Here is an 11,881-nt window from a genome sequence, read left to right as displayed (position 1 = left end):
ATCAAATATCATTTTGTTTTATTTGTTTTTTTAGGATGTTGAGGAAGTATATGCTGGAGACATCTGTGCATTGTTTGGCATTGACTGTGCTAGTGGAGACACGTTCACAAACAAAGCCAACAGTGACCTTTCCATGGTAAGCCATTTAATTTCAAAGCTACTTATCACTAGAATTTTAAAAGTCTGTTTTTTCATGTAGTGCATTTAATACTTCAGAAAAACAACCACAGAAGTTTTCATTGAGTACCACAGTCATCAAGTTAGTGGTGGCTCTTTGAATGTTGGTTATAGCTCTTTGAATGTCAATTAGACAACTGCTGTGTAAGCTAACTCACTTGGTTTTTTCATAGTAAAAAGTAGGAAGAGTTTTGACTATAGTAAAAAGGAAAACTTGGAGGATCCACAATCCTCCCAAGTTTAGCAAGAAGGAAAAATCTCCACCAGATGGTACCTGGACAGTGTGGCTCTGATTCCTCCACCCTGAGACCTGCATCCACACTCGGGGTGCATTTCTAATTGTTACCACTAGCGTCAAGCTAGTTTCAGTGGAGTGCTACTTCCTTACTAACTCAGTAGCAGGAAAGTGTACTGTTCCCTCAATCCCTTGTGAGACCAGACTGTAACATTTAGACTAGACTTGGGATAACAGAACATAACCAGGCTCAGAAGGCAATATGCAACTACACAGTCTGATTTATAGAAACAGTCTGCCGTTTGGAACTCAGAAGTCCCTTTTTATCATTGAGGGATTCTGAGGGAGGAGCATGCACAGGTAGTTCCTGCCTTTGAATTCCCTTCACTCACTCACCTTTTTTGCTTCTGTAGTAGAGCAAATTCTGTTACATTATGGCCATTTGTTCATAAGAGTGATCTCTTTCTTGAATTCAGTAAAGGAAGAGTATGATGAGTCCATAGGTAATTTGCAGTGGGTCATTTACATAAGTACTGACCCAACTCTAACAAATTAGCACTGTAATACTTCCTGCTATCTAATGATGAATTCATGATTTTATAGTTTAGTTTTTTTGTCTATAATATTCTCTAATGTGTGTAGTATTACCTGTTGATTTAGGACACTACAAAAAAGCATAAATCTATACAATTTTTGTTTGAGATCCAGATAAAAGGAATGTTTTCTAAGTATTATTGATAAGACCTTCTCTAAGTACTTCTCATTAGCAACATGAAGTGATTGGTGGTTGTGGGAAGTGCTTACCAAGGCTTTGAAACAAATAGGCCTTGGTTAGAGTCTCACCTTTGCCCTATACTACCTCCTGGCCCTTAGCCAATTTGTTTTACCTTATTTCCAAGGCTTTAGTGACTTTATTTGTAAAATTGGGATAATGCCTGCTTCTCAGAGTTGTAATTGATTAAATGAGGTATCATGGGTATGAAGAATGTGGTGCCCTTTCTCTGTTTGCCTTATCAGTAATTGTAGTATATTTTGATTAAATAAAGTAACTTAGAAGATTGCAACAGCCACCAAGCAATAAGAATTTCACATCTCAGTATTTGGATTAGTTGTAGTGATTATGTTAAACAGGTAAATAAATACATTCATTAATTTTATTTTGGGAAGGGGGAACTTATATAAGTAGATAGCTTTATTTATTTATTAATATGTTGTATTAATATATGTATTTAATGCAAAACACATCAAGATATATATTGTCTAGCCTAAAGACAATGGCTAGTATTTATCCTTTGTTCTGTTGTGAAGTGGCACATTAATCTATCCCTGACCCATGTGGGTCTGTTTTTGAATTCTTCTGTTTTCTTTTAAAAATATTTTAGGAGTCAATTCATGTTCCTGATCCTGTCATTTCAATAGCAATGAAGCCTTCTAACAAGGTAGGAGTTTGATTTAAAGCTCAGTATATCACAATTAAAACTTGAGCTCTTTTTCATCTCTCTCTACCATGCACTTGATATCTTGTAATAACCAGCAGTCTTATGGTCTCTGTTTCCTCTGTTGGTATTGAGATCTTCTTTTTAAATTTACCAGTCTGTTCCTAATGATAACTTCTCAGTATATTTGAAGAAATGGATGGTGTTAAAATACTCACATTACTGTACTTTATAACTCTTTAGTATATTGTTGGCTTCAGAGTGGTAAGTGTAACTTCCCGGATTCAAATCATAAATAACTGAAAATGGGGAGTCAGGGGCATTTCTCGTAAGTTGTAGTAAAACCCCACTATAAAGTACTTTAGAATGTTGAACTGATTAATCGACTCATAGGTTATAATATAGCTCTAGGTTTTGTGGTATTTCTGAGGTAAGTGTCTGAGTATTGCATGGAAAGCCTGAAAATAAGACTTTTTTTCACTTTGAAATATAATTTTTAAGATAATTTTATGCTTTATAGTTTTATAATTGGGTTGATGTAATTTAACTTTTAATAAATCCAAAATTGCCTGGTTAGGTTTTGCATTTTCATTCTTTGCCATAGGAATTAGTCTGATCTTAAACCATAATTTTTTAGTTCTTAAGTTGCCTTGGCATTCATAACAATCATGTTAATGTGGTATATTGAAATTCACTTATTCATACATTGAGTGAACATTTTGTGATTTGTTATACAGAACTTATTACAAAACATACTCTGATGAGTTGTCATGTGTGATATATCACTAACAGCTACTACTACATCTATTTTGAGGAATCTTGAGGTTTACCAGACCTTTCCTCAATATAGAAAAGAGAAAATTGAGGTGGCAAGACATATTAAATTACTGCATTTTCTCAGGAACTTGAGGAAAGGTGAACCTTACATCTTAACCTCAGTAGGATGCCGTAGTTTATTCCAAGTACGTTGTTAAAATTGCTTGCTTTTCTCTTTGGAAGTATGCAAGGTTAGAACTTATGTATTATGCTTTTTCATTCCTAAATTCAGAGTTTATTTAAGACACTTAACTGTTGATAATTTACAATAATGGAGGGAAATCAATGCTTCAATATCCAGAAGGTTTTTTGGTGTTTTGGGGTTGTGTATGCATTAAAAAGTTTAAAGATGTTTGCTTGCTGGAATAAGTTAATTTAAATCAAATAATGAAGTCTCCATGAGTCTCAATAGTAGGGGCAGGCATGATGTTTCTAAGTTGAGAGTATCTGGCTTGTGCAGGAAAAAGGCAAAAGACCTAGAAAGACTAAACTGGGATTCAGTCCCAGCTTTGCCATGCAATAGCTGTGTGGCCTTGAACAAGTCACTTAAACTCTCTGTACCTCATTTCCTCACCTATAAAATGTGGATAATTCTGCCTTGCAGCATTGTGGTTGGGATTTGAGAAAACGTATGCAAAACACATACCACAGCTCCAGGTGTGTGGTAAATGACAGCTGTTAATATTGGTGGTACTGGGCATGTAAGTTTTCTATTGCTGACATAGGAAGTTACCACATGTGGCTTAAAACAACACAAATATATTATTTTATAGTTCTGTGGATCATAGACTGATAACTGTTCTCAAAGGGCTAAATTAATCAAGATATTGGCAATGCTGTTTTCCTTTCTGAAGGCTCTATGGGATCATTTCTCTCCTTACTCAGGTTATTGGCAGTATTCAATTCCTTGTGGTTGTAGGATGGGGGTCCCCATTTCTTTGATGATTGTTGCCTGAGGGCTGTTCCTAGCTTCTAGAGGCTACCCACCTTCCTTGGCTTGTGGCCCGCTTCCTCCATCTTTAGTGCCGGCAACAGCTGGTTAAGTCCCTTTCATGCTTCAGATATCTCCTGCCACTTCTTCCTTCATGGAATCCCTCTGATCCACCCTTCTGGCTTCCTCCATGTTTTAAAGGCACACATGATTGTGTTGTACCCACCTAGATAATTGATAACACTCTCCCCATCTCCAGGTCTGTAACCTTAATTACATTTGCAAAGTCCCCTTTACTATGTAAGGCAGCATATTGACAGATTTGGGAGGATTAGGGTATCTTTGGAGGGCCATCACTTTGCTTACCACATGGGATTACATGTCATCTAACGAGAAAAAAGGTGCATCATACCACATCCAAGCAGACTGTTTTGAAAGGGACAAGTCTCATTGTGGTATTTGCCTATTTGTTGGTCTTAACTATCCTGCTTGGATCTACAATAGTGTCTTGGTAAACATGCTGATTCCTTTGATTATGTATAGGATTTCTAAAATGTAACACAGATTCCAATTTCTGCTTTATGGGCAATTTTCACAAAAGGACAGTTTGTCAGTGTCAGAGGAAAGGGCATAGAGTGAAGTCTTGGACTCTTGTTTTCTATCTTGGTATGGAAAGAAAATTCTTTTCAGTGAGCTATTCCCTGCTCTCTTGGCTGTGCGGTATCCAAGCTCACATTGTTTTTAAAAATGGAGTAGAACTAGATGTGTATCATTTTTATTTCTTAACTGCTGATGTATTTTATTTCATTCAGTAAAGTTTTCTCTAAAATCCCATTGCTTATCATGCGCAGTAAAACATATAGTGATTTTCTTCTTCTTTTGAAGAACGATCTGGAAAAGTTTTCAAAAGGTATTGGCAGGTTTACAAGAGAAGATCCCACATTTAAAGTACACTTTGACACTGAGAACAAAGAGACAATTGTATCTGGAATGGGAGAATTACACCTGGAAATCTATGCTCAGGTAATGAATAATAAGGAAGTTAAGTTAAAATCAATTTATTACTATCTGTTTTGTTAAAAGTCAATAATTCTCAATCTAATGTCTCTAACTAACTGGTTTTTCATCTAATGGCTCAATCTAATGTCTCTAACTTCACTCTGGTTTGTATGCAGATGTGGTCTACTGCTTCCGCTACTATGTGTTACAAAATAATTATTTTTGATCTCTAAATCTTTTTATTTGTAAAATGTTCTAGACCCCTAGAATCAAGGCTCAGGGGATTTGCAACAAGAATATCTGTCCATCTCCAGGTCATGGTTAACTGGGTCAGGTAAATCCTGGTTCAAGCCTTAGGGAGACAACCTGCGGTTGTACCAACTCTTCAGGCCATTTCTTCTCAAGTCAATAATTGAAGATCATTATAATATAGATAAAAGGAAGGTGGGGCCTATACCTTCCCAGGAAAGGTCTTGTATGTATGGATATATAAGTAAAAAACAAAGGTATGTGATTAGAAATTTTGATGAGATCATATCTTTGAAGTTGAGATAGAAAATCCTGACAACAGATTTATATATTATTCAAATGAATATATAATAATATGGAACAATGGTGACGTTTTAGTGGGTAGATTAATTGGAGGTAAATATAAATTAACCAATGTAATTTAGAATTCATTTATATAAAATCTGTAAAAGCAGTTTGTATTAAGTATCACATACCTAATCCTTATAAAATACTAAAATGATTTAAGATTTGTTTATCTATTATATTTAAATGAATGCTACTAAGATATATAAGATGCTCAGGAGTTTTTCTTTCAGTTTATTTTTTTAAATTTGAATAATATTTTCCCCACTCTTTTTAGAGGATGGAAAGAGAATATGGCTGTCCTTGTATCACAGGAAAGCCAAAAGTTGCCTTTCGAGAGACCATTACTGCCCCTGTCCCGTAAGTATGCAACGTAATTAAACATTATGAGGCTGAAATTGAAGCTTTTTATTTTGGATATACATACCACTATTACTGTCATAAAGACATTTTTATATAGGGATACTTTGTATTATGAATCTATAAAGTTCTATACCATAATCAAGACATTTATATAAAGTGACACTTTGGGATTATTTGACCTCATAAGCTAGATGCCAGTGAAATTGGCGTATACATCATTAATAGACATGTTTACACTTCCAGTGTTAGGGTTTTTGTTTATTCCAGTTGTACTTCCTTTGGCAGACGGCTGTTATGTTTTACTTTAGTGCCATATTGTGGATGCCAGAGAACTTGCATTTGCCAGGGAATAATCTCCTGCAAGTGAAGAAAATTAATGCCATGATAAAATTCAGAAAACATTTAGGAAAATGTAGTTGGGTTTATGTTTTGTTAGAGATAAAACAGTCTTCGCAAAGAATAGTACTTTTGTTAAATTGCTACAGCTATAATATACTGAAATATGGTGCCTATCTGGATTTACATGAATTCTGATTTAGAGTCAAAATTAATAAAGCATACTTTGGCAATACAGGGAGTCTCAGTTTTCAGAATGACATCAAATAAAGGTAAATTATACTTTACCTGAGATCCTATATCATGAAGTAGAATGGTGTAGTCTAATTCAATAAAGTCATCATTTCTTTGCTGTGACAAAAAATAAAAACCTGTTGTTTAAAACTTAATATCATTGGCAAAAAATTACATTTAATTTTGAAAATCATCTTTGATTAGTAGATGAATATAATATTTATATTTAGGTAAAAATAAAAATTGAATGTCAGAATTTCAGTTTAATGTGACAGAAAATCTATTCTCTTACACTAAATAAAGTGTTCTTTCAAGATTCATTTTAAAATCATGATTTTATATTTGTTCCCCAAAAAATGTTTACCTGTTTTTAGTTTCCAAGTTGTGGTAGCTACTTAAGAGAATTACCAAGTGTAGCTTGTTATTTAAGAACCCTTCGTGTTTCTATTGTACAGAAAAGCATAATTTATGGGATAAACTGTAGCAATGGGTGTTTACATTGAAATAATACAATTTTACAATAGAAATTTTCTTTTTGAAAACTGAAAAATAAGGCCAGGCACAGTGACTCACACCTGTAATCCGGCACTTCGTGGGGGCCGAGGTAGGCAACTTGCCTGAGCCTAGGAGTTTAAGAACAGTCTGGGAAACACAGTGAAACCACGTTTCTATGAGAAGAAACAAAAAATTAGCCAGGCATGGCTGTGTGCGCCTGTACTCCCAGCCACTTGGGAGGCTGAGGTGGAAGGACCGCCTGAACCTGGGAAGTTGAGACTGCAGCGAGCCATGATCACACTAATACCCTCCAGCCTGGGCAACAGAGTGAAACCCTGTCTCAAAAACAGGCAAACAAACAAACAAACAAATGAAACCAGAACACCTGAGAATAATAAAATGTAGTGAGTCTAGTTATGTGATTGTGTAATTAAGCTTTTTTCTGTACTGTACAGTAGAGGGAAAAAAAAATTTCAGTATGGCATGACTATAGTAAGTTGAACACAAAACTTAGATTGCTAAGGGAAATAGTCTGTATTAAGCTGAGCACAAAAGCTAAATGTCGGATTATAACTCAAGACTTTCCTCTTCTGAAAGCATAGCTTTGCTTGTGACTGCCATAAAAAGTGGCCCTGAGGATCTTTATAGAGCAGATTAAAGGTGAGGAGAGTCATTACAATTGTCCCTTAGTATCCATGGAGCACTGGTTCCAGGATTCCCCTCAGATACCAAAATCCACAGATGCTTAAGTCTCTGACATAAAACAGTGTAGTATTTCCATATAACCTATGCATACCCTTTCATATACTTTAAATCATCTCTAGATTACTTATAATACCGAATACAATCTAAATGTTATGTAAATAGTTGTTATATTAGGGAATCATGACAAGCAAAAAACCTGTGCATGTTCAGTACAGATGCTACCATCCATTTTTTACCCCAAATATTTTTGATTCTCAGTTGTTTGTATCCATGGATGCAGAACCCATGGACAGAGAGACCTGACTGTATATTGTATACCTGGGATTCTATCTTGCTGCTACTAATAAAACTCTCTAAACCTTTTTGTTCTAGAAGAGGGTTTGAGTAAAGTATCATAGTTAAATCTGACTTGACTAACCTGAAAGATTAAGAGCTACAATTACCATGATGCTTTTTGAAAGTGCAGTCTAGATACTGTGTATTAATAGAAAGTGTTTCATTGAAATCCTTGGCTTTGCCTTGCTATTGTTATGCTTCCTAGTCAGTATGTTCCCAGAGAATGCAACTAACCAAGCACAGTTATTAGGCAAGTTTGAGGCACAGGAGTCCTGTGGTTTGCATCTCTCAGCCAAATCAAACAACTTTTTAGACCAGTTACTGTTGCTTTGGACTCTTCCTACAATTCTTCACCTTCTCTAATCTTGATTGTAACTGACCTCCCCTTTGAAATCCCAGGTTTGCTATTAAATACAAAATGACTATAGGGATACTGTTTATCGAATTATGAATTACAATACTTTCGATAAATATTAACCCCATTAATAGTGTATTTTATAGAAACTACTTACCACTTGCTTGACAGTTTGAATTTTTACCATTTTATACCACGTGTCTTCGGTAGAATTTTGCCATATTATATAACCACAGGCAACCCAGGCTAAATGTAGAAGGAGCGTCATTTCTGGAGATACATTTCCAAAATTGTCTGGTAGGAGAAACATTTATATGATAATTATATATGTAGTATTAACCTTTTAAAACAAAATGTAAATTCTAAATCATGTCTTAGTTTCCTTCAAATGTGTGCAGAAAATAATTTAATTAAGCTATGGATCTATGAAATTTCTGAGGCCTCTTTTTTGTTGGACTAGATTGGAGATGAGTATTTTTGCAAAAGCCTGCATGTTTCTAACATACTTAGCAACTAACAATTTTAAGCATAGATAATTGAGATTGATTTTAAAGTTGAAACAAACAAATGATTTTCATGCCATATTTATGTATATACCTGGAATATTTTGTGCTTCTAGTGGTTCCTTCATCGACTTGAGTCTTTGATAAAATGTGTTGTCTTCTTCATCTGGATTCTTTCCAGTTTCTCCTTCAAATGTGAAGTTGACTTCTGGTGCAGTTTCTTGTCCCATTAAAGGGTAAAGTACTTCAGCTGTGCAGTTCACCTTAACTTGCTGTTTGAAATTTAGCAAAAGATCCTTATATACAGGAGGCTATTCATTATTAATTATCATCTTTGAGATATGATTTAAAGCATAGGCCCCTAATGGTGTTGTTTTAGACTAGACTTCAGAGTGCATGTTTTCAGAGGTATCTAACTGGGCCTGGCCTATTAATATTCTATACTTATCATGTGAGTACCCTAAAATAGGTAACTTACCTTATAAATGATCTTGTAAAGTCTAGTCTTAAAACTGAATATATCTCAGTATTAATGGGGTGTCCACTTGCAAGGCCAGATTTTAGTCTGACTTTATATACCAACTCAAGACTCTGGTTACTTTTAAAGTTTTTCCATTACTCTTACTCCTTGCTCCTGAAATAACATAATTTTTTTCAAATGCAGATGCAGCAGTCTGTGTCTGGATATAAAATTAGAAGATTATAGCATTGGGTTATGCTTTGTAAAGATGGCTGTCTAGCAGCTCAGATGCCTTTTAATGAATCTCCTTATGAATTATGCTCAACAGAAAGGCAAGCTTTTTAAAATTTCAAGATGGCTGTGGTACAGATTGCCATTCCTTTCTTTGAAGTTTGTCTCATTACTAATTTGACAGTTGTGTATAATCTTTAAAATTTCCCTTCCTTATTACTGGAGGATCTTTATATGAATGGTGGTATCAGCTGGCATTCTATTGCTTGTGAATATCTAAGAACACATTATTTCTCTAAAAACCCAATGAAAAACAGAATGAGAAAAGCAGACGTAAGAAAGTGATTGATTGGGGAGTAAATTACTTCACTCATTTATATTAGGCATAAGTGCTGATTGCCCTAAGAGTAAGGAAATTCATTTGAACTGAAGTATATAGTCTTTTTCTGTGTAGGTTGGTAGAAATAATTCCCATACCTAGGAATACCCAACGATAGTAAAGAACTGATCCTTGTAAACTTTGCCCATATGGTAATTTTTAGAGGCAGGGATTTCACAACAACTTTTTAAAAAGAGGTAAAACTAATCAGTGTTATGGATTTGATCAGCAAAAATGATCTGGAATATTTGGAATTAAATTTGATTTAATAAGGATATTTTGGCTGGGCATGGTAGCTCATGCCTGTAATCCTGGCACTTTGGGAAGCAGAGGCAGGAGGATCACAAAAATTAGCCAAGTGTGGTGGCATGCACCTGTGGTCCCAGCTGCTGGGGGTGGCTGAGGTAGGAGGATGGCCTGAGCCCACGAAGTTGAGGCTGCAGTGAGCCATGTTCCGCCACTGCACTTCAGCCTGGGTGATAGAGACCCTGTCTCAAAGAAAAAAGAAAAAAAAAATTGACGTACTTTTTGTATAATTTCTTCAACAGCAAATTTAAGGCGATACTTATGTCCTCTTCCTGGAATATCCTAAAATTAAACAAATGTAATGGAGACAAGAAAATATTATAACAACATTATACTTGCATTTTTAGAAGCATCCATCTCATTTGGTTGGAGGGGCTGGCTGAAGGGGAATGGTGAAAGCCTTAGATCTTGAAAAAGGCATGTCACCATGAATGTAACATCTAATCTAGCAAGTCCCCTGTCAGGTTTATTTTGGATGAAAACAAAAGGGTAGGATAAAAGTATACAAATTGGGCACAACTCACTTTCAATCATCAAAAGACTTTAACCTCTGGATCTGTGATCTTAAAGTCTCTACATAAATTTTGAAACAGTGTTTAATTCTAAAGATGACAAATAGTGTCATCTTTGAAAAGATTTTTCAGAAAGCTCAGTGTACCCTCCAAATAATGTTCAATGAACGTGAATTTCATTTTGAGGCAGATTACTGCAAAGCAATTGGAGACTTAATACAATTAAGTATTGTTTTTACTTGTATATTAGTGGAACTGCAAAATGATTAACAAATTTTATAAGACTAAGAAATGAGTTTCACTTTTAAATCAAAATACTGGTTGAAAATTTATACCTAATTATGTTATCTGGTCCAGTTTCAAAATAAGATCTACGGTCTGTCAGCTCTTAAAGACTGTTAGCAGTTAAAATTCTGTCAGATAAATAAGGGATAATCTGAAATCCAGTGGATTTTAGTAAAATGAAAACAAACGTCGTTAGTGATTGCTGAGGCCTTAAACATTTAACTCAAGCCTTTAGCAGAGGGCGCACATCATTTAAGGCAGTCATGTGGTAGTGGTGTTTGGGTGGCTAAAGGCCAGCGTCAGCCCACAGTGCTTTTATTCTTTGACTTTGTCGGTTTCTCTTGCTGTTTGTTTCCCCCTTCATTTTGGTCAAAGGGTCTAATAAGGATTTGTCTTAAAATGTAGGCAATAGAGAGTCATTTGGAAGATGGGAGCTTTTGTTGGTCCAGATCAGAGTAGCAGATGAGAAACGTGGCAGCCTTAAGAGTCTTTCGAATGGTTCCTACAGGTTACACTTAAGGAAAGTGCTGCCCCATTACTTAGAGCGTTTTCCCATTTTCCTGTAACTGTGCGTGTAAAAACTTTGTCTCTGCCTTAAGATGAAAACAGTCCCGGGCTGTCTGCAGAGACTGTAGTATAGACATTCCCCCAGAAACCTTAATATCTCAAGACCAGATACCAGCAGTGTGTCCTAAAACAGAAGGTGGGTAGGGGGTGGCACGGAGTATCTGCACACAAAGGCTGGGACCTCGGGTCAGTGGAGGGAGCGCAATCCTGAAGCCCCCGCTGCGCGCCACCCCCTGCTAAACTCACCTCCATGCTGGCTTGTTTGACCTTCTGCACCTCAAACACCCTGTGAGGGGTCCCCTGCTGGTAGTTGATGTAGTTCTGTGCCACCAAGGCTGCCCTGGAGGCTGGGTAGTTGGTCGGCGGGATTTCCATTCTGTTAGAGCAGTGACTTCAGGGCTTGGGCTGCTGAGGCTTAACGGGACCAGTAGCAGAGCGCCACCCGTCCTGCTTGCTGCTGGGTCCAGTTGCCGAGGCGAAAAAGTCGCAAGCTCCTTCAGTCTGTCTTCTTTCTCAGCAACTTCCGACTCCGGAAGCTGCTGCTTGGGCTCAGGCTCTCTCCCTCCCAGCTCCCTGGGCTGGCTGCTTCTGAGGCCCCGCCCCGCTACTGCCAGCAGCGGCCTTCC

General features: G+C 36.5%; 2 protein-coding genes across 2 annotated transcripts in view; one reads left to right on the top strand and one right to left on the bottom strand.

Annotated features, from left to right (window-relative positions):
* Positions 1-11,881, top strand: part of GFM1 (G elongation factor, mitochondrial 1) — a 65,109-nt gene that overhangs the window by 26,984 nt on the left and 26,244 nt on the right. The window contains exons 12-14 of the mRNA XM_011965018.1: positions 1,795-1,851; positions 4,481-4,618; positions 5,466-5,548. Of these exons, the coding sequence (XP_011820408.1) occupies positions 1,795-1,851; positions 4,481-4,618; positions 5,466-5,548 (278 nt within the window). The remainder of the gene's footprint in view (positions 1-1,794; positions 1,852-4,480; positions 4,619-5,465; positions 5,549-11,881) is intronic.
* Positions 5,576-11,845, bottom strand: LXN (latexin). The gene is made up of 6 exons (XM_011965017.1): positions 11,502-11,845; positions 10,111-10,173; positions 8,610-8,787; positions 8,170-8,306; positions 6,176-6,238; positions 5,576-5,908 (listed from the first exon to the last, which is right to left on the bottom strand). Exons 1-6 carry the CDS (start codon positions 11,628-11,630, stop codon positions 5,810-5,812), a joined length of 669 nt encoding a protein of 222 aa, XP_011820407.1. The 5' UTR covers positions 11,631-11,845; the 3' UTR covers positions 5,576-5,809.

Source organism: Mandrillus leucophaeus, unplaced genomic scaffold (assembly GCF_000951045.1).
Source record: "Mandrillus leucophaeus isolate KB7577 unplaced genomic scaffold, Mleu.le_1.0 Scaffold710, whole genome shotgun sequence".
NCBI lineage: Eukaryota > Metazoa > Chordata > Mammalia > Primates > Cercopithecidae > Mandrillus > Mandrillus leucophaeus.
The sequence above is the reverse complement of the archived record's forward strand: the minus strand, read 5'-3'. Positions and strand labels throughout refer to the sequence as shown.

What these genes read in the sequence shown, in the direction of transcription:
- LXN (XM_011965017.1), bottom strand. Translation starts at nt 11,630, where the DNA reads ATGGAAATCCCGCCGACCAACTACCCAGCCTCCAGGGCAGCCTTGGTG. An exon ending in TCAAACAAGCCAGCATGGAG is followed by an intron (nt 10,174 to 11,501) that starts GTGAGTTTAGCA and finishes GTTTAATTTTAG; the next exon opens with GATATTCCAGGAAGAGGACA. An exon ending in TTCAAACTGTCAAGCAAGTG is followed by an intron (nt 6,239 to 8,169) that starts GTAAGTAGTTTC and finishes TTTTTGTCACAG; the next exon opens with CAAAGAAATGATGACTTTAT.